Genomic DNA, 22,932 nt, shown 5'->3' with positions numbered 1-22,932 from the left:
TGTCTTGATGGCTCTGTCCCTGTATTTGGGGATTTCTCAGCTGTGACTGTGTTGAATGGATTTTCTGCCCCTTTATTTTAAACTTCTCACTCTTCTATGCCGGGGAATCACAGATATGATTTCTGTGTATATGTACATGTGTATGAGCATGCATGTGTATATGTGTGTGCACATGTGTATGAGCATGCATGCGTATATGTGCATGTTTGTGTGGAGACAAGAGGTCAGTGTAGTTACTCTCTACCTTACTTTTGAGACAGAATCTCTCACTGAACCTGGTACTCACTGATTGAGCTAGCCTGGCTGGCTGTAGGCCTAGGGATTCTTCTGTTAATACCTCCCCAGCACTGGAATTTCAGATGTCTGCTGCCATGCCCCGTGTTCTCTAGTCAGTGCTGGTCTATATGCTTACATGACAAGCATTGTTCATGTACTGAGTCACTTACTAGCTCTTAGATTGGGTCTTTTAATGATGTCCTATAGATCTTGTACATCTCCTTTCATATTTTCTTATCTTTGTCATTGTTTTCTGTTCTAATTCGTATACCTTGTCTTCAGGCCCTGAAACTCTGTTTTCTATTTGGAAAGGCTTTCCATTGAGCTTTTATTTGACTCAATGAGATTTTTATTTAACAAAATTTCTATTTGATTTTTTTCAGTATTTTTATCTATTGAGTTCCTCATTCATATCCTGTATTGACTTTCTTATTTCATTCAGATGCTTGTTTGCTTCCTTTTTGAATTCCTTCAAAAGTTTGTTTGTGTTATTTGAACATTCTTATTTATTCATTTAGTGTGCATGTCATGTCTATCATCCTCCAGTTGAATGGGGCTGGGTTTTGGTTTATTTTTATTAAATGCTATTCCTAAGTCAGTGCTGGCACACATGTGTCATATAGAAAGACTCTGAATGAATAGAATATCAGAAAGCTGACTTATGACACTTAATCTAAGGAGCAATCTAAAGCTAAAGACCCCTGGAGGACAAAGATGGGAAGATTGAGGATCTTTTCCCTTTGATTTGCTTTATTTTCAGAAATGTTGGGCCCATTTTCATGACATAGAATTTGAAATTGCTGTTGATCACCTATTACTTTTGAATTATTTCGCTTTGGGTTATTAAGTACCTATAAAAATGTGATGCATATTTTCCATGTTATTCAAGCTTTTGCAATTCTTCTATGAAATGAAAAAAATTGACTATCAAAAATACTGTTATTGGCAGAATATGAAGTGAGAATCGGGCTACTGAGTTACTGATTTAGAAATCTGTTTGAATCTATTCAGTTTCTGGGTCTGAATGTTAGAAATTTAGACGGCAAAGGGAATATTATTATTTTAGTATAATAATAATAGTACTTTTCTGAAAAATACAAAATAGCAACAGCCCTTAGGTGGCAGCAGATCTGCAACAGTGCTCATGGGCCACTGTCCTGGCTTGATTCTTCCTCTTCACCGCTAAGGTGTTACATTTAGAAAGACAGACATCCAGAGGCACAATGTGAGTAGAATTCAGTACTCGTTTGCAGTGTAGTCAGCTAAGTGAGTAATGGGGCTCCTGCTGAGGAGAAGGGTGCTACTATACCCAGGGAGTGGTGGTGCTCTGAAAGCAAATGGTGAAATTCTCACAGCCTGGAAGCACCTACATGTAAGTACCTTACTTGCCTCCCCAGGAATTCCGACAGAAGTCTCTGGACTGGGAGAAGCAGCGTCTGATTTATCAGCAACAGGTATCTTCTCTGGAAGCACAGAGGAAGGCTCTGGCTGAACAGTCAGAGATAATCCAGGTAGGCTTAAGCCATCTAATGCATGAGTTTTGATTGAGTCTGACTTACTACCATGCTCCTTATGATGGATGCCATTGTCTTACTTGGATTCTCTCAGCTAGTCTTTGTGTGGTAAGCTCATCTTCCTCTACTTGTGGCTTTGCCTCTTCAGTGTCTAAAACACTCAGATTCCTCGTCTTCTCCTGTCACCTTTCTTCACTGTCTTCACTCTTCTAATCTTGGTCCCTGCCCTGCTCTCCCCTCAATTTTGTCCTCTGTCTCCTTTTTTTTCCATCTTTTTCTGCTTCTGTCATTGGTTTTTCTGACACTGCTTCTGTCTGAGCTTGGCTCGTCTCCATGGCAGCTTGAGCACTTCGGCTAAGGAGCCTCAGCCAGGGAAGCACAGATAGTTTGACTGGAAAGACTTACTGCATTGGTATGTATTATAATGGAAAGTAGTGTCTTTGTGGCTACAGAAATGCTTTTTTTAGTATAATGATAGGAACTTAAAAAACTAATGACTTCAGTAAAAACTAAATAGACACTGAATTTAAGATATGTGTTCTTAGGACATAGCCAGCTCCTTCACCTTTTCCTTAAAATCAAGAATACAAGAAGGAATGAACAGAGAGAGGGTGGTGAGTATGTAGAGCCACCCTCTACTATCTGCTGTTGGGTGGTTACTGGTTGTGTATGTTATTTGTAGTATAACAGTCCATCCACACTGGTACTTATCTCATTTCTAGGATGCTAGAACAGACTAGGTAAGTTCAAAGATCTAGAGGGAGATGTTTGGCTTTTTATTCATTTTATGTATATGAGTACACTGTAGCTGTCTTCAGACATACAAGATGAAGGCAGCATTGGATCCCATTAACAAATGGCTGTGAGCCACCATGTGGTTGGTGGGAATTGAACTTAGGTTTCCTGGAAGAACAGTCAATGCTCTTAACTGCTGAGCCATCTCTCTAGACCAAGCCTTCATTTTTAAACCTTCATTTTATTTTCTTTTTAAAGCATTGGCATCTTCTTTATCCCCTAAAATGCTAGCTGTCTGGTACACTATTGTCAATGGTTTTGCTATGAGTAACAACTCCATTGAGACTTTCAAGGAGGGACCTATACCCCACAGAATGAAAATCTGTTTTGTCATCTGCAAGAAGCTACTAACCAAAGTAGGACAGTGGAGCCTTCTTGGGGGCTTGGGGTAGGATAGGGGTCAGGGTTTAACCTGATTGAAAAAGCTCTGTGTTCTTAAAGACTATGATACATTGCTGTAACCTAATTACAGCCATTAGACTGGAAAAGAACAAATTGAGTTTTTGTTTTTTCAATCCTCATTTTATTCATGTTTATTGATTATATAATCTTTAAGTCATTGCTATCAAATTACTATTGTGATTAATTCTATATAATGCAAACTTCACTGTTAATAAAAGTGGAGTTTTTATTTACCAGTCACTCAACTAGAGACAGAATAAGATACCTTTAAAGAACTGACATCTGTTGTGCCCGCTAAAGATATTTGAATTCTTCTCATAGTTTTATTTAAAATAAAATTATCTGACTAGTTAAAAGTATTACTTATAAATGTATCTCTCTTTTTCCTTGGAAAACTAAACAAGAACTAAAGCTTCCTGTGACTCAGTTTGTGTCAGTCAATGCTGTATGATTATCTTTACTAAACATTTAATTAAATCTCTGCCCATTATTTAGTGTTAATAATTGTCTTCATCTTGCCAATCTTGTATGCAAATGAGCATTAGAAATTCATAATAGAAATTGTACCTAGTTTTCTTTTCAGTGTGGTATTGAACCCAGGGCTTCACTCATCCTTGGCAAGCACTGTACCAGTGAGCTAAGTCCCATGCTGTCCTGACTGGCTTTCTGAGTGCATTAGTGTTAACATGTGCACATTTTTTTGTGCAGCTGTTCTTTGAGACTTCTTCCTTTTTTGTTTTAAAGAGAGACATGGCATTAAAAAGATGATTGATTTTCTTTTATATATGTGTATTTGTATTTTGCCTGGATGTATATATGTGACCACTGTTGTACAGTGCCACAGTGCCAGAACAGGGCATTGATTCCTGGATTGGAGGCGTAGATCATTGTGAGCTACTGTGTGAATGCTGGGAACTGAACCCGGGTCTTCTGAAGAGCAGCCCATGGCGCTCTTATCCAAGGAGCCATCTCTCTAGCCCAGTTCTTTCATCTTGGAAAGCTAAAACTGGGTACACTTTTACTCTTTATTTTTTGCTATTAAAATGTTACAAAGCAAATCATGGCATCAACTCAGTTTTGAATAGGTATGGACTTAAAATCCCTATAATATGACAGGATAACACCAATAGAATAAATAATAGTAATATAACTTAATATTCAGTCTGTACAATTTTATCAAGTTGTCTAGAAACTGTTCTTTGACAGTTGGCTGTTTGAGGCAGAATCCAGTTGAGCTTGACTCATTGCATTTAACTGATATGTGGGACAGCAGAAAAGCTGAGGGCCTGGGTAAATGTTATGAGAAAAAACTGAAAAAAATTCTTTCATATTTTTAACATTGAAGAAGATTCAAAATCAGCTTCATGCACTTTGAGTCATGTATTTGGATTCGTCTATGCAGCTATTGAAGTTTATATTCCATGCTTGTTTTAGAAAAAATGAGAACATCCTTTGTCCGACCTTTTTTTTTTTTTTTTTTTTTTTTAATGTAGTTTTGGAGCTTCAAGGAAACCATTGTTACAAATAGATTGTTTAAGAACAGTGGGGTTGGAGGCAGCAAAAGGTTTTGATTTTCCATTGCAGCACCAGGCCCTTACCTGTCTGCCCATCAGGGTTGCCTTCAGATGTGTGCACTCAGGCCATAGCATCCCTGTAGGCAGCAGCCTGAGGAGCTTACAAAGCTCTGACTAGTGCGCACCATGCCCTGCCGTGCCTGCCACCTGGTGTGCTTTGACACAAGTGCTTGCTGTCTCCCTAGGGCAAATTGCCTTAATGGTCTCCTTACTTTCACTGTCCTTTGTGTAGATGAGATAACTCCACCCTTCTGAATGCTTAGTGAATGAGGGGCATTTCTGCTTTCTTGAAAAAAAAAATGTATTTGTACATGAAAATATATATTTCAAATATATTTACCTTTAAATGCTTCTAAAGCTAGCCAGTTAAGAAGAGGAATTTTAGGAGTTGTTTCTGTGATTTTTTTTGACTTGCTTAGGATTGAAAGAGGTATTTCTGAGATTAGTGCTGCTGTAGAATTATGTGAGTTACACAATTTACTATCTTGTGTAGTTAGATTAAAAAGATAAAAAGAAATGTAAGATTCATTTTAATATATTTAGCCCAGTATGTCAAAATATTATCAGTTTAAAATTTACATTTTTTTAAAACAAAGTCATTGACACCCCACTGTATATTTCATAGTTAGAATACTGTTCAAGTCAGACTAGCCACAGCTCAGTGCTCAGTCTCCCTTATTCCAACAGTAGACATTAGAACTTGGGGTATCATTTCTAGTTAATGAAAATACTATCTTTTTGTATGAGTGAACTAGTAGATCAATAAAAGAAGACTTGATTTTCAAAACTGAGACATTCTAAAGTAACAAATGGAGACTCACTGGTTACAATGTTACTTAACACAGCTAAAGCTCCATCCAGCACTGAATTTCAGATCACAGTGTCCTACAATGATCACAGTGTTGAGGTTTCAGGTTATGTGTTGTCTGTCCTCCTGAGCTCTCATTTGGGCAGTTTTTTCCAGCTATGCTCTGTGAGCTCCAGGGCTGGTGGGCTGATGGGGTGAGCTGAGACTCAACAAAGGACCTCAGCCAATTTCTCCTTCCTACCTTCAACCAGTCTCTACAGCTACTTACTCTGCAGAGGGTTCTGCATAACGTTTCCTCTTGGGAAGAAGAAGGTCTGATTGTTTTTGAAAGTCTTCTGCCAATTGGATGCATAGCGGTTAGCATTGAACCTGTTCTGAATTGTCTTTCACATGCTGTTCTAGGGATCTGGTGGAAAACAAATTGCCTCTACTCTGAGGTCTTGAGCTCTAATTTACACAATTTTTTTTTTTGCATCTTCTTTGTGTCACCATATTGTAAGACACAGGAGTTTGGTCTTCAGTTATGTACAATAGAATCTTTAAATCTGTAGCAGATGGATTCCACAGAGATATTTCTGCTTGAATTTCTAAAATAAAAGTGGGTGCCTTTCCATTAGGAGATGTTTAAAACAAAAGAAGTTTAACTTTACAAATGATTTTTGTCCATTTTTAATGTATAGATGAAAAGCCAGTCTGGATGCTGAATTAAAACTTGAAAAAAACAGAATGTGAAAAGCCAAAAACACTATAGCTGACATGCAGAGCCAAAAGGTTAGGTGCTGTATACCACAGGCTATGAGACTGTTGCTGAAGTGGTTTATGTTTTTGAGTAGACATCAGTAAGGTATGCCACTAAAAGGAAATGTCCAAATGGCTGATAGCCAAGCCTTCCTAGGAGTGAATCTTTTCTTTCCTCAGTGAATGTAATTATTGATTATTCTTCTGTCATCTCTCTTTTCCCTATTAATAATCTATATGTTTTTAGGCTCAGCTTGCCAACCGGAAACAGAAATTAGAGTCCGTGGAACTGTCTAGCCAGTCAGAAATTCAGCACCTGAGCAGTAAGCTTGAGCGGGCCAAGGACACCATCTGTGCCAATGAACTGGAAATAGAGCGCCTTAATATAAGGGTCAACGACCTGATGGGAACCAATATGACTATCCTGCAGGAGCATCGGCAGAAGGAGGAGAGACTGAGGGAATCTGAAAAGTTATTAGAGGTGTGTGTTAGGATGAGTAGGTTAGGGAAATGTATGCATGTCCTAGAACTAGGTCCTAGAGTGCTCAGCTTCCTCCTTGGGCTGAGGCTGATGGCTTTGCTGTTGATAGCTGTATTAATACTGTCCTTGTCATAAAACTTACAGTCAGCCTCCCTGGTTGCTTTTCTCATGAAGTAGAAACATTGCAATATTATCTGACTTTTTTTCTGGAATATTTTGCAGTCTCTGCAGGAAAAAGAGAGAGCTAAAGGAAAGTTGTAATAATATCTGTCTTTTTTCTTGAGTGTTTTGCAGGCTCTGCAGGAAGAACAGAAAGAGTTGAAGGCAAGTCTTCAATCTCAAGAAAGCATCATCCTTGAGGCAAAAATGCAGAAGGAGAAACTGCAAATGAAATTAAAGGCAGTTGACACTCAGCACTCAGTAGAAAGGTCTGTTTGAACCTTAAATGTTATTCTGCTGGTCCATTTGATGGTTTGGCATTGAATGCTGATCTTAATATCGAATATTTTCATTTTCGTGTTTGATCATCTTGTCTTATTTGATTTTATGAGTTAGATTTTTATTGTCATAAATTTGTGTGGATGGTTTTGTCTCCTTTTCATTTAAGTCTCTAAGATTCTGAGGACCATAAGGTTGGAGATTCCGTATTATCTCCTTGTTGAGACTTGGAGGGCCTCCCTGCCTTAGAAGACTAAGGTATAGTGACAAGTAGCTGCTTGGCATCAGTAATAGCCTGTCACTGAACTAGCCCTTTGAGAACTGACTTTATTATTATTACTATTGTATTAATTATTTAAAGATTTATTTATTTATTTTATGTGTGGAAGTACATTGTTGTATTCAGATGCACCAGAAGAGGGCATCAAATCCTATTACAGATGGTTGTGAGCCAACATATGGTTGCTGGGAATTGAACTCAGGACCTCTGGAAGAGCAGTCAGTGCTCTTAACCTCTGAGCCATCTCTCCAGGCCTATTACTCCTCTTCTTCTTCCTCCTCCTCTTCTTCCTCCTTTTCTTCCTCTTCCTCTGCCTCATCCTCTTCATCCTCCTTCTCTTCTTCTTCTTCCTTTCTTTCTCCTCCTCTTCTTCCTCCTCCTTTTCTCCTCCTCCTTTTCCTCTTCTTCCTCCTCCTCCTCCATTTTGAAATTGGATCTCATGTATTATCCCAGGCTACCTTCAAAATTACTATGCAGTTGAGGATGACCTTGAACTCCGGATCCTCCTGCCTTTACCTCCTATATTCTGGAATTACCAGTGTTGTGACCCACCCAGTCTCAGGGCTTCATGTGTGCCCTGGGAGTTCTCTACCAACTAAGCTATATATTTCTAGCCTTGGGTTTATTTTTATATATCCATCTTTGCTAGGGCAGGTTTATAGTAAAATATAATAGAGTAAATGAGCTTCCTTTTGTGTAAGTCAGACATTCTTCTGTTCTTGCCAGACTGTCTTGTAAAGGTTTTTTTTTTTTTTTTTGATATAAGGAATCAAGTGTCAACAAAATGGTTTTGTTATTTTATGTGGCTTTTCCCCTTGAAACACATGCCAAATCCTAGTAAAGATTAAATTGCTGCTGACCCTGGATTGTTTTCCTGGTATTCCCCCCCCCCAAAAAAAAAAAAAAAGCAGACTACAAACCGAAAAGTTCTAAGGAGCTTAGTTAAAAGACTAGTTGGGACAACAGGATGGCTTTGCAGTGTTTGTTTGCCAGGATAAGAGAAGAGACCTATTTCCTCTTCCTTCTGTTCTCAGGCCTCTGGAGGACTCGCAGATGGAAAGGAAGTACAACTCTACAGGGCAGGGAGCCCTGGATAATGTGCTCTCCCAGTTGGACTTCAGCCACAGCAGTGAAGAACTCCTGCAGGCAGAGGTGACTCGTCTTGAAGGCAGGTAGATAATTAGCTACACATTTAAAACTTGAAGTTTTTAGAGTAAACTTTGATTTTCACATTGACTCAGTAAAACAATGCATTGTTGAAAATGAAGTTGTTTTCCCTCTAGCATTCTTAAATGGTCTCGCTCCCTAGTTCATTGAAAATACAGAAGAGATTGTCCTATCCTTCTGCCAGTTGGCCTGCATCTGGGCCTCTGCGGAGGTGTCTGAGACCGACTTGCTCCTTCCGTGACTTCCTCTTTAGGACTTTCTTCAGAATGGTTTATATGAACAGAAAGTATTCTGGGAGCTTTTTCCATTTTAAAACAATTAAATCCCTTTAAATCATTAGAATGTTTCTTCTTCCTCTGTTCTTCAGAATCAAATTCTTTTTTTTTAAATATTATTTATTTTTACTTATATGAGTACACTGTAGCTGTCTTCAGACACACACTAGAAGAATGTGTATAGGATCCCATTACAGATGGTTGTGAGCCACCATGTAGTTGCTGGGAATTGAACTCAGGACTTCTGGAAGAACAGCCAGAGCTCTTAACGACTGAGCCATCTCTCCAGTCCTAGAATCAAATTCTTGAAGACTTGTGTGTATTTTGACTGTTCCTACTTCACCCTTTACCTTTTAGGTCCCGTTCAGTTCAGCTTCCTTCTCTACTCCCTCACTGAAACTGTTCTTGGAGAAGACACAGTGGGCATGTCTTTCTTCCTTCTTTCTCATTTATGGTGTGATTTAGATTTTCTTGGCTATGAATTGAATACTAACTAATGGCATAGTATACTATAGTATTTGGTGGCATAGTATATTATAGCATAGCGTGGCATAGCATGGCATAGTGTGACAGGTAATGCTTTTCATTTTGTTTTCTTTACAAACTTTATTTTTTTTTGTCATGTTTGTAAACTTTTATTGGGAAGAGTTTGATATTTTGTTTTAAACTCATTTATTATAATTGCTTGTATACTAATTTTTTTCATGTGAGTAAAAGGTAAAATATTTACAAACATAGCAAGAAGAAATGCCACTTTACAGTTTCTAGATTGTTTTGATACTTTCGTTTTTATTTTGCTTCTTCTGGGAAGCACTGCTGTTCCGTGTGCTTTGTGCAGTCCTCCACTTTATACCTTTAGAGTGCACTTGTGATCATCAGGATTGAGGTGTCTGTGTATGTTTTAGACTGAGTCAAACAAAACTTACTATTATTACTATTACTAGTATTGTTATCATTTGTTTTTTTGAGACAGGTTTTTTTCTGTGTAGCCTTAGCTGTCTTAGAACTCCTTTCTGTAGACTATGGTGGTTTTGAACTCAGATTGGCCTGCCTCTGCCTCCCAAGTTCTGGGATTAAAAGTGTGTTCCACCCACCATGTGTGCTAAATAAAGCTTATTATTAGTCTTTTGATATTGAAACAAAATTTTATGTTTTTAACCATAGTTGTCATCCTCCCCACCCTTCCATTGGTTTTCTGATAATCTTCATGGTCGTCTTGTCAGGTTTAGAAGTTGTGCCTCTGGGTTTGACCTCCAGCACTACACTGAACACCCTAGCCCCTCAGGTCCTGGCTTTTCCATAAGTGGCTAGGACAGTGTAATCTCTGATTTTACTCCTCTGTTAGCCTCAGTGTTTAGCATGTTGTAACCATATACTAGCTAAATAGATAAATATAAATTTTAGAATTTCTGGATGAAATTAGAATGAATAAATAAGTGTTCAGTAAGAATGGCTTAAATTTTTTTCTTTGAAAAATCTAGCGGACAAAAAGACTGTTCTGAACAGTGTGATGTTTAGTTTGAATAGCACCTAAAACAGGAAAGGTGGAGCTTAATCTTGGTTTTTGTGTTATTGTACTACAAAGATGATATATCTATTTTATTTTTGTATCATGTGCATTAGTGTTTTGCCTGTATGTCTGTGAGAGGGTATCAGAAACCCTGAGACTGGAGTTACAGACAGTTGTGAGCTGCCATGTAGGTGCTGGGAATTGAAGCTGGGTCTTCTGGAGGAGAAAACAGTGCTCTTAACTGCTGAGCTTTCTCTTCGGCTCTCAAAGATGGTAGTTCTGAATGATAACTTATCTGGCAAGTTTGCTGTGTTTGTGAAACAAGATAGTACTGAGCATTTGCAGAATAATTTAGAAGCATATGCTGTAGGGGTAAGGGCTAATGGCTAAATTTGGCAGGCATAAGAAGTAACATATTTTAACCATAGAGTTTTTTCAGTTTCAGAGAGAAAATATTTGTGTTAAAGGGTTTGAAGAATTTAAATTAGCATATTTAAAGTAGAAAATTTCTAGAAAAATTTACCTTCAAGTTATAAAAACTGAATTATAGAAGGTGGACAGGGGAGTGAGGACTGGGGTGACTATAATCAGGTCAGTGCTGGTTTAGTTCCTGAGAAGGTATTGGCCATCAAGGGCTAGGGGAAGGAGGTACTTTGTGGTGAAGGGACAACTGCATTGGTATAAAGAGACAGGCATGAGCAAATGGCCCATGGCAGAAGCAAAATTTAGCAGTCTGGATGCAGAAAGATCATATCAGAAAAGAGCACTGGGATGAGAGGCATGCTGCCTGCATGGCTTTTAAGTCTCAGAAAGACTGGCTCTTGAGTAAGAATAATGAGTTGGGGATTCTTTAAAGAGTTCTTGTGGTTCTGTATAGTATGGAGTGTGTGTCTGTGTGTCGCTAAGTGTGATGAAGTGTGAGTCTGTTGTGACAGTTCTTGGTGGCTTTCTGTTTCTCATAGAGCTAGAGCAAAACTGTTAGTAAAGTTGCTGGTGTCTTTATAATTCTGTAACCAGTACAGTTTAAATCAAGGGGAAGGAGTGGAGGAAAATACAGAAGATGGGTTTGCTGCATCTAGTGATAGAGGAATTGCATGTGACTTTTGAGGGGTGTGAAGTTTGAGGTGTTAGTAGGAGGTATCTTGGGCATCAAGAGGGTACACTTAAATAATCCATCTTATGAATTTTAGGATTTTTATTTATATATGGTTGTATTTCTGCTATACAGTTTAGAATCTGTGAGTACAACATGTAAACAGCTGAGCCAAGAGCTAATGGAAAAATACGAAGAGCTGAAGAGGATGGAAGGGCATAACAATGAGTACCGGACAGAGATAAAGAAGGTGAAAGCCTGCATCGTGTGCCTGGGCTCAGTGCTGGGTATGAGGTGATTAGTGAGGGAAATCTGTTTAGGAGACCACTGGCTGGTCATGGAAGAGTTTGGTGGAAGATGTGGGAGGAAGCTGCTCAGTGAGAGGAGGAGGGATAAGAGAGGATGGTATGGATGGATGATCAAAGTACACTGTGCATATGGGGGAAATTGTGAAGGCCAGTAAATTAAAAACGGAATTGAAATATCTCATGATGATTTCTAAACAATTGTATTATTTCTTAAAAAAAGATACTATATGACCTGTCATTTTCTTATTGGCTAAAGATAAATATATATTTCCTCTGTGCTATGAAATAGTTAATGTCCTCATTGGCTGTTGTTATTCAGAGCTTTTTATTAAGGGGTCCTGTCCCCAGTGGCTTTGGGAGGTGCAAACAGGATATCAGGGCCAGCCTGGGCTAGACAAAACTGTCTCAAAATACCAAAAATAAATTAATTTTTTAGAGAATTTATTTAGAGGATTAGTCTTATTCTGTAGCCCAGATTGGCCTCAAACTCATGATCCTCTGGTCTTTTGGATTCTAAATATTGAGATTAGAGGTGTCTGTTACCATACTTGGCTTAATTTGTTGTGTTTTTCATTACTTCTTGAGATTATTGCTAGTTCCTGTGTATGTGTGTGTGCGTGCATGCATATGTATATAGAGCCCAGAAGTAGATCGTGTCTGCCTATTGCTCTCTTCCCACACAAAACATTACCTTATTTTATTAATTTTTGTATATTTTTCTTTTTAAAATTCTGTACATTTTAAACATTTACTTGCCAATTTCATACATATATATATGTACTATGTATTGTATCATATTCATCTTCAGTACCCTATTATTCCCTTCTGTGATCTCCCTTTCCTATCTTGTCTCCTTCCTTCTTTCTCTTTGTGTTTCTTTTAGGCCTACTGAGTTAAGGATTGCTTACATGAATGTTGGTAAGGGGTTATCTACTGGAGCATTTTACCAGTGACTGCACTATTGAAGAAAATGACAGCCCTCTCCTGGCAGCCATTACCCACGTGTCTTTCTCTCTCTATACTTTGTTCTTCTAGGGCCTTGTTCATGCTAGGCAAGTGCTATACCATTGAGCTACATTTCTAAACCTTGTTTGTTGAGATGGGTCTTCCTGTGAAGTTCAATCTGGCCTTGAAATCATTGGCCAGAGCAGGTTGCTCTCTATCTTGCGGTCTTCCTGTCTCTGGCTCTGCCTCCTAAGGGTCAGAGTTACTGCTGTGTAGTAGATTCATATGCCTGAATCCTAAATACTTTCGCTAAGCTTTTGGAGTCTTCTTTTGTGCCTCTCTGTAGTTAAAGGAACAGATTCTGCATGCTGATCAGACTTACAGTTCTGCCCTAGAAGGAATGAAGATGGAAATCTCCCAGCTAACTCGGGAGTTACACCAGCGAGATATCACTATTGCTTCTGCCAAGTGTTCCTCCTCAGATATGGAAAAGCAGCTGAAGGCAGAGATGCAGAAGGCAGAAGAAAAGGCTGTAGAGCATAAGGTAAAGTCCATCCAGAGCTTTCCACTTAACGTTTGCCTGTTTGTTTTTAAAGAATGAATTTATTCAAGGAATAACTTCCATATTTCAGTGAACTTTTAGTAGACACCTGCTTTGTGCTGGTTAGCAAGCAGGATAGTGAGTGTTGGTGGAGAGGTCAGATGGATACAGACAAGGAAAATGACTACCCTAGTGGTATGTGTGCAAGGTGCTGGGAGCACAGCCGAGGAGCTGCATGTCTAAAGTAAAGGTCTCTGTTCTGCAAGAGGAGGATGAGTAAGCTGGAGGAGACCATGTGGAGTCAGTAGAACTGCAAGATGTGGTCTGAGCAGTGGGCAGGGACCCACCATTCAAGGGAAATGGGAAATGGGAAACGGATGTGTTCTGGAGATATTTGGCTGCACAGTTGGCCTGGCTTTGTATTTGATTAGACTAGGGTAACAGAGAAGACAGGGAAAGAAGCTGCTACTGAGGGATGAAGCAAGTAATGCCCTGTAACAAGGCAGAAAATGGTTGTAGTGTTGTGAAAGATGATACATTTCTGTGAAAGATGCCCATGATAGGGAAGCTAGCGGAGGGGACATTGGTTTGGCATATTTGATCTCAGATAAAGCCTGAACTTTTATATGGAAAAATTGGTTAGTTGGCTCCACAGAAAGCCTGAAATTCAAGGGTTGGCCATTTAGTTGTGGAAGACCTTACACGAAGGTGGCATTTGAAATTCCTCTCCCCAGATACAGCAGTTACAGTGAAAAGGCAATAGAGCATGCATAAGAATGACTGGGACCAAGTTTAGCAGATTTCTCAGTTGGGGGTGAATATGTAGGATGGAACTGTAAAAGTAGGAGCGAAGGAGTTTCCTAGACCATGTCTGCTGAGGAAGAAGGCCATGAAAGGAGGCAGGAATCTTTTCATAGAGATAGTCTAGCAGAAAAGCTCGGCAGAGTGAGAGCTGAAAATAAATGAATGCTCTATGCAAGTGCAGTCCCATGTGGTGTTGACAGAAGAAAGTTGATGAGAGGTAGTGGAAGCAGGGTGTGGCTAAGATCTTCCTGTAACTGAAACTTAGTGCCTTAGCCCCATTCATCACTGAGTGACATTTAATCACACACATGCTGCTTTACCTGCTAATACCTTTGACATTCTCTTAAGAAGTGTATGTGGGCCCGGGAGATGGCTGAGGGAGTGAAAAGCCCTTTCTCTGCAAGCGTGGGGGCCTGAGTTGGGATTCCTAGAACCTACATAAAAAGCCAGGCATGGCTGCATGTTCTGTTTATTACCCTAGAACTGGAGGGCGTGGGGGCAGCAGAGATAGGTGAATTCTGAGAACTTGTTGGCTCTAGTCTCTGTAAACAAACATGGCAGGCACACCTGTGCTCACATGTGTATGCAACACACACAACACCCCATATGTACACACATTTTAAAAGTTTATCTGTATGGATAGAGAACGTAGACTAGACTAAATAGACTAGAGAAAATGATGTGGAAAAGCTTTAACATGTATTTGATTTATGTGGGTTTCACCCTCCCCTCAACTTCGTTTTGCAGGAGATTCTGAGTCAGCTGGAATCTCTCAAATTAGAAAATCGCCGTCTTTCTGAAACAGTGATGAAGCTGGAACTGGGCTTGCATGAGGTACATACATGGACACTTAGCTTTTGTGATTTTGAAGTCTTTGAATATAACTGTTAGTAGTGATGCTAGAAGGAGGTAGAATTAACTGGTTTGAACCGTCCTTTAGGAGATATAGTCGCAAATGACGTCCAGGTACCCTCCTGCCAGAGGATACTTTTGCTATAGCCGTAGGGAATTTTTCCTGTTATGTATGGTAAGATGCTTATATAGTCTTGTGTTCTCAGCAAGGAAAGTATTTGTAAAGCGTTCAGCATAGTGCTCACAGTAATTATAAAATGGACGTTGGGTGCTGCTTTTAGCACGATGTTATCATGCTCACAGTGTCTTTATTATAAAGCATGCCATCCTTGAAATAATTTAGTTTTCATTTTATTTCTATGAAGCATGATTCATTTACTCAAATATTCTAGAATACTTAGTGCTAGATTGAACACAGGATGAATGATCAAATTCTTGACTCTAAAGACATGGTAGTAATTTAGTAGAGAATATGAGAAATGCATATGAGCTACTGTGAAATCAGAACAGGACTGGCTAGCAGACAGTGTGATGTTCATATTGTGAAAGCTGACAGTTTATACAACCGTGCATCTATTCTGACCCATCTTTTTTTGGTGTAGGTCAGATGTCCGAAGACTGAATTCTTTTTTTCTGAACTTCCAGGGAGTATTCTGCCTCCAAAAAGATACATAGTCACAAAAGGCTCCCTATTTGCTCCCAAGTAGTTCCAATTTCACAGTCATGGAGGCCGAGAGTGAAGAAAGCACAAAAGCTAGAAGAACATTTTATTTCAACTAGGAAAATGGGGGACTATTTTCATAATCTTTCAGCTGGGCAAGATTCTCTAAGCATCATGAAGCCATAAGGGATTTTACAACATAAAAATGTAAAATTTTTATGGATGGCAAAAGGCTCCATTAAAAAGACTGATAATAGAGGCCAAGTATGGCGGCTCATGCTTATAATCCCAGCTACTCGAGAGGCTGAGGCAGGAGGACCAAGAGTTCAAGGCCAAACTGGACAAGACCCTGTCTCAGAATAAAAATAACAACAGAGGGGCTGGGAGTGGAGCTTAGAGTTAGAGCACTTGCCTAGCACGAGGCCCTGGATCGATAGGACTAGCACTGTGAAAAAAACCAGCAGACAAGGAACAGTGACCTATAGGTAGACACAGGCTAACATAAAGTGTCAGCAAATAAGAATGTCCTATAAGGGTGATGGGGAAGAGACCCAGTAGGAAAAGGGCAAAGGACTAAGTAGATAAATTCAAGTGAGCAAGGGAAGCTAGTAAACTTCCCTAATAGCCAACATTTTTAAAAATAAATTTTTCTTGCTAATAGGCTTGATAATGATTTAGAAAGTTAACATATGTCCTTTCCTGGCAAATATTTTAAGAGCAGCCTCTCCAGTGCACATAGAGATGGCCTTCAGTACAGTGAACATGAACTTGAAACTTGTAAATCCATACAGCCCAAGTCCACCTGGTTTTTACACCTATGATATTAACAGTGCCCTCAGCAGTTTTCACCTCCAGAGAACCCATCTTATAGGAGTAAAAGTCCAGAAATGGGCACAGCAGTTATTGTGAAATAAACTGGTTACTTAAATGGTTGGTTTGTGATTGTACTCTGAAATGTGTTGTTGTTTAACATGGAAACAGTCATTTAATTTTTCTGTCACTCCACATCCCTTTGATGCTATAATGAAAAAAATTTTTTAAAGCACAAACCCATATGGATGGGAAAAAAATAGAGGACACAATAGCCAAACATTTAAAATATTTACTATAGTTTTATTTTTATGTGCATGGTGGGTGATTGTGTATGTGCACACGTGTGTACCTGCATGTATGTGTGTGAGTGTATGAAAGCTAGGGGCTGATATTGGATGTCTTCCTCTATCATTCTCCACCTTTTGTATTGAGGCAGGGTCTCTCACTTGGACCCTGAGCTTGCCAATTGGGCTGGTCTGGCTAGCCAGCTTGCTCCAGAGATCCTGTCTCCTTTTTCCAAGTACTAGGATTACCGGCAGTCTACTCGGCCAGCATTTACATGAGTGTTATAGAGCTGAGCTCTGGTCCTCTTGCACGGCAAGTACTTTACCAACTGAACCATTTTCTCAATCCCATAGCTAAATATCTTATAAAGTTTTATCAAGGAGGTGGAAGATGGATGGAGGCGGGGGCTGGGGCACGTGCTAACCAGCTGGCTGGCTTCGTGACTAGATGGATGGATAATAAGTGGCTGGACTGTAGGTGAGTGGGTAAATGGATGAGCAGGTAGGCGAGCGAGTGAGAGTGTAGCCAACAAATGACTTTGTATGCTCTGATAAAGCCACTGCTGAGTGAGTAGTAATCTGTGGACTCATCTGCTTTACACTATAGTGTTCTTTAAAAATGTGTCATTTGTCAGTATTAGAGTGGCTTCCTGTTCACATTAAACAACTGAGAGATTCCAGGAATGTTAAAGCCAGACTGCGAAGGGTTCCTTGGAGCTGAATTTCTCCTGAACCCTAACGGGAACACTGCCCCTCTTTCCCCACTGAGTACATGCCTGCTGCCCAGTTGTCATGCTATCTTTCCCAGTCATATGCCTGCAGTAATTGTTAATAAGCTAATAGCTATTGGAGATTTCAGAAAGATGCACAGGAAAGACAAGTTTATCTTCTCTTTAGGTATGTGCAGTGGTTCTCAGCCTTCCTACTGCTGTGACCTTTTAATACAGTTCCTCATGTTTAGTGACCCCAACCGTACAATTATTTTTGTTGCTACTTCATAACCATAATTTTGCTACTGATATGAATTGTAATCTAAATATTTTTGGAGCTAGATGTTTGCTAAAGGGGTCATGACCCATAGGTTAAGAAATGTTGGTTTAATGACTTCAGGTAAAAATCCTGTCAGCTTTAGCTTTCTCTGGTTTCAGAGTTACATACAGTATAAATATCTGTACAGATTATCAAAACATAATTACTAGGAAATGCTTTTTTTGCATGTTACCACCCATGAAGGTGAATTTACTTTTCCAAATTAATCTAATTATATTAATGAAAGCAGCAGCTTTGATTAATATTGTCCACTTTAAAGATGACTCGTAGTTCACAGTGTAGCCCTGCATTTTAGAACTAGAAAGGTGTGTAGGTAGTTGACAGTGTAGCACATATCCTGGGAATACACTTCTCTGAGATAGTATAAAACATGAACAGCTACTGAAAGATCTTGTAATTCCTAGTTTACAGGTATATTTACACACTTGTGAGTTGACAGGTAAATTATGTTTATCAGAACTATATTGACTAGCTTACTTTCATAATTTTTCTTTGCAGAAAATGAAATATGCTAAACTGTAAAGATCACCATAATTTTGTAGAATGCTAATTAAATTAAAAAATTAGAAAAAGAAAGTAGATGTATATTATCAAGAAATAAGATGTATAATCAGAGAACTAAGACCAGTTCATGGTAGAATTCCTGCCATATAATTGAGTCCTGCTTCTATGTTGCTAAATTCATATAAAACTACATGCCAGGAAGTGTTTAAGATGAAAGGATATTTATTTTATTTATTTTGGCCACAATTCTCTTTAGACCCTTGTGTTTAAATTACTTTCTTTGAATTAGTTCTCTTAATTTCCTTCCACAGGTATTGTGTGTGAGGGTGGGTGTAGGGTGGGAAGAGGGCTCCTCATTCTTCTTGATTTCCTGTCTCTGATTCTTGAAGCTTTCCTCTGCCCCATTTCCATCCCTTGGAAGCTCATGTACAGAGGGAAGCCATCCTGCCTTTAACATTGTCCTTTCCTTCACTCTAGACAGACTGATGCTTTTCCTGAGTTCATCTTAAGAGGGCTAAAGACAACTCTTTACTTTCTATAAGTAAAGCCATACTTAAAACTAAAACAGAAAATATCTCAGCCAGCACTGTTGTAGATTGATCATAATTATCCTTAAACATACTAGTGATTCTAGTGTTCTTTTTTTATTAGGCAAAAGAGATTTCACTAGCAGACCTTCAGGAGAATTATATTGAGGCATTAAATAAACTAGTGTCTGAAAATCAACAACTACAGAAAGATTTGATGAGCACCAAATCTCAGCTGGAGCATGCTACTCACGTGTGCAAAAAAAAAGATGACAGGATCTTTAACCCAGCACACAGCAGAGCAGCCGAGTTCAAGAATGCGGAGCTTAAGTAAAGTTTCTCTCTTTTTTAAAAAAATTATTTATTTATTTTATGTATATGAGTACAGTATAGCTATCTTCAGACACACCAGAAGAGAACATCAGAGCCCATTACAGATGGCTGTGAGTTACCATGTGGTTGCTGGGAATTGAACTCAGGACCTCTGGGAGAGCAGTCAGTGCTCTTAACCACTGAGCCATCTCTCCAGCACCTTAAGTAAAGTTTCTTAAAAGTCTCTTTGAAGTGTGTGTGCTACAATGTGATCTCCTGCTTTGAGAAGACTTTCTGGCTTAGAGATATGCAGTCATCACAGGCTCTGGTTTAACTCTGACTACAGTGTGCACAGAGGCTCAGGTGGCTCTGCCCTTATTTCAGCACAGCTTCTGTTCTGTGCACCCTGAGTGTAGATGTGAACAGCGGCTTGTTCCCCAGGGTTGTTGCATGTTGCCTCTCATCACCTTCATCACACCTGTTCCATAAGAAGTAAAACGTGGCTTTCTGTAAAAAGTGTCCATTGATCAATTTTAGATTGTTACCATAAGAAAGTTTATTTCAATGAGAAGCCAAGTGACTTTAGTTTGTTCTGTGTAGCTTGTTTGTTTTTCCTACCAGAAGTCTTTGTTAGGACCACCCACCCCCACTCTCACCCACAGTGACATTACGTGCTTTCTCTGTGCACGGGGTGCCCTGGCCCTGTTCCTTCTGCACCACGGTGACAGCTTGTTTGGCCTCTGCTGTGATGGAAGCATGAGAGTAGAGCCTGAATGAGTGAGGAACACGTGTCTCCAAGTGGGCTGCTCATTTCTAAGCAGTAGAGTCTTGCTGCTTAGCCTCTTACTAACATGCTTCTTTCAGCATTTATTGGAAAGAAAAGTTGCTACAGTTTTTCATTTATTTTGTTTTCTAATCTGCTATCCAGGCCAACCCATGGCCAGCACAGACATGATGGAATAAAGACCGAGCAGTACAAAACAGGTCACCACTCGCCTCGAGGACAAATGCTGGATAGCATAGACCCCGTGGCCAGGGGCCCCAGCACCCTGAGTTCTCACATCAGCCCCGACAGCTCCACCGTCTCTCTGCCTTCCAACTTTCTATTTCAGACTCACTCTTTGCCTTCAATGCTAGATATAAATGATGTCAACTTTTCTGACAGTCTGTCTGACTGTATGAATGACCAAGAAGAGTTTGTGTCTTCGGTATGAAAACGTTCTCATCTTAATATTTATTTTTATTTTTAATTTTAAGGTAAAGAGGGTGATTTTTTTTCTTGCTGACTCCCTGTCAGTACCCTATAGTACTTTCACATTTGCAGTTTTACTTGTGAAGGCATATTCAACCAAGATGACTTCAAACTCAAGTTCTGAAATACTTACAGTACAACTGCAGATAGTCATTGACTTTAGCCTGCACCTTCCTGCCTGCCTTTCCCAGAGAGGGCTGACCATGCTGCAGGAATTGACTCAAGGACTCTGTCCTTAGCATGGATAGTGAGGAGGGAAAAGAGGGGCTGTTGGGAAGGAGCTGGTAGCCCGGGCCTGAGGGTGGTGTGTCTGAGGTGTGCAGAGCATGATTTGGGTACCTGTGATGCCCGTGGTGGCAGAGGCTGTCTTTGACCCCTTGGTAGTCCCTCATCCTCACCTCTAGGCTCCAGTGTTCTTTACCTTCCATTGTGAAGCACTTGTGTTGGGCTGTTCATTGCCTGTTGTCAGCTGCAGTGTGTCTTTGTGAAAGTTTAGTAACCTTTTGGGTTTTTTTGTTTGTTTGTTTTTAAATGTGTCAGCAATTCCATAGAAGGATTTTCCTATAGTTTTCAAATTAAATGTCCATTTTACTTACACACAGTTAAAAAAAAAATCAACACTGAAAAGTACCTTTCTTCTAAGTTTGGCAGCCAACCTTCCCTGCCCTGAGATGATGTGATTTCACAAATGGTACCTTTTCCGGTTAGTGTGAGCATCATGTGTTTCCTTCAGAAGTCAGGTATTTGATGGTCGGACTCTACATGGCCAGCATAGTTGGTCTGATTATTCAGCACTTGCCTGTTTAACTGCCCACTGATCTTTGCTGTGACCCTGCTGTGCCCACATGTGGACACAGAGAAAGCAGGAGAGCTGACTCCCATGCTCCTAATAGGGGAACAAAGGTGGCCTCATGTTTTGTTCCTGCCTCAGTGTTCGCATGGTGATGGCAGGTAGCACCCCGTTGTGTGAGAGCCTTAATTCCAGCACCAGTTATTGTGGTAGCTTTGGTAAAGTCATTTCTCACTTCTGAAATTCATTTCTGTTTTGTCAAATGGAGTCAAGAGGGTGTATATATGTCTATACTGTGTGTGCTTATTTCCCCTGGAGGCAATGATTTGTGCTAACTCAGTGTTTAAGGTGACTTTCAAAATCTAACATTAAATGAGAGCAAACTGCATGTGCTGGATTTCCTGTATCACCTTCAAACTGCATGTGCTAGATTTCCTGTATCACCTTCAAACTGCATGTGCTAGATTTCCTGTATCACCTTCAAAACTCCGAGATCTGAAGTATCACCAGAACCGGGAGTTGCAGATCAAAGACCATGGAGTGGAATTTTAGGAAAGGGAATAATATTGATTTTTAACTGGTATTTCATTTGTTTCCTGTAGATTTTCAGTGCTTTAAAGTGAGACTAACATTCAGAGTTTGGAAATAGCAGGCGTTGGCTGTATTCTTCAGTAAGTGGCAGGCAGGCACTCTAGTCTAAGCTGAGTTACTCCAGACTGCTGACGACATCACTTTACATGGACACTCTTTGGGTCAGAGAGAAAGAGATCTGTGGTGCAGTGTTTTCAAGAACTTGCTTTTTTCTCTTTCTTGGCATTAAAATGAAAATACCTCCTCAGGAAAAATTCCCCCTTTAACGTGGCCAGGCAGAAAATATCAAAATGTCAGGGCATTCATCCCTGCTTCCTAACACATGTCATGATTTGTTCCTCTCCCAGAGCTCGCTGCCCGTCTCTCCTCTGGGATCGATAGCTACCAGGTTTCTAGAAGAGGAGGAGCTGAGGTCTCACCATATTCTAGAGCGCCTGGATGCCCACATTGAAGAACTGAAAAGGGAGAGTGAGAAGACCGTGAGGCAGTTCACAGCCCTTGTGTAGCCCTGCACAGCTGCAGACAAAGACTGGATTATAAAGTTCTAATAAAGTGATGCCTGCAAGAGCAGCACTGAGGAATCTGCAAATCGAGTTCTTAGGTATTTTCACTGGCTTGTTTGAAGGACTACTTCCAATAGTAACTTGTGAGAATAAACCACTTGGCAGACTTTTCTCACATGAATATTTATTACTACAAAGCAGTACTTTTTTCTTTCTGACTTACATGTGAATAGCTGTGTACTAAGTAAAATAAAGATTTTACTATACAGTTTGAAAAAAAGTAACTACAGAGCTTCCCTTAAAGGGAGTATGTAGTGGAGGCATGGCTGTGAAGTTGCTGAGCTAGCTCACCTTGGTAGGTGCAAAGTCTGACTACAAGTGTGTCAAGGGCCCCAGTGAAGTCCTTGGCAAGGAGGCTTTTGCACACCCTCAAGGAGAAGAGAGGACTGCCTAGGTCAGAGCTGGATTTAGTGTGCGGAACTCATGAGACATCTAGCCTGAATGCTTAGTATTTGCATGTTGAATTACAGAATCTCCCAAGCTTCAGATTAAAGATTTCCATCTCATGTCTTCACTGAGAGGAACAGGGACAGACCAGTCCCTGGAAGTAATCAAGGAATCATAAGGTGCTATGAATTTCCTTAGAATTATCCTGCGTTCTTACAAAAGCTGAAATGGTCTATTGTTTAATTTGTCAGAACATTGGATTATAGTTTAACCCTCAACTTTGTTTTTTCAAAAGATTTCCTACTACCTAAATTTGTTCAAAGTTAGTTTGTTTCTCAGCAGGTTTTATAAACTGTCACTGATCAGAGTCCCCAAGTGAGATGGAGAGGATCGGAAG

At 39.8% G+C, this 22,932-nt stretch overlaps 1 protein-coding gene across 10 annotated transcripts in view; it reads left to right on the top strand.

The window, feature by feature from the left end:
- The window catches only part of Cep63 (centrosomal protein 63), a 41,753-nt gene extending 19,484 nt beyond the window's left edge, over positions 1-22,269 (top strand). For 6 of the 10 annotated variants that reach the window (XM_028756615.1, XM_028756611.1, XM_028756614.1 and 3 more), the window contains 10 exons: positions 1,674-1,787; positions 6,355-6,588; positions 6,883-7,016; positions 8,341-8,478; positions 11,487-11,601; positions 12,951-13,148; positions 14,697-14,783; positions 18,765-18,970; positions 19,881-20,160; positions 21,933-22,260. In XM_028756615.1, coding sequence (XP_028612448.1) covers positions 1,674-1,787; positions 6,355-6,588; positions 6,883-7,016; positions 8,341-8,478; positions 11,487-11,601; positions 12,951-13,148; positions 14,697-14,783; positions 18,765-18,970; positions 19,881-20,160; positions 21,933-22,091 — 1,665 coding nt within the window. In that variant the 3' untranslated portion in view covers positions 22,092-22,260. Of the gene's footprint in view, positions 1-1,673; positions 1,788-6,354; positions 6,589-6,882; positions 7,017-8,340; positions 8,479-11,486; positions 11,602-12,950; positions 13,149-14,696; positions 14,784-15,403; positions 16,391-18,764; positions 18,971-19,880; positions 20,161-21,932 lie in introns of those variants that run through there. The other 4 variants (XM_028756619.1, XM_028756617.1, XM_028756620.1 and 1 more) reach the window with 4 other exon arrangements.
- Positions 22,270-22,932: the final 663 nt, after the last annotated feature.

This window comes from Grammomys surdaster, unplaced genomic scaffold (assembly GCF_004785775.1).
Source record: "Grammomys surdaster isolate TR1022 unplaced genomic scaffold, NIH_TR_1.0 126131, whole genome shotgun sequence".
Lineage (NCBI taxonomy): Eukaryota > Metazoa > Chordata > Mammalia > Rodentia > Muridae > Grammomys > Grammomys surdaster.
Note: the sequence above shows the minus strand (reverse complement) of the source record. Positions and strands in the feature narration are given on the sequence as shown.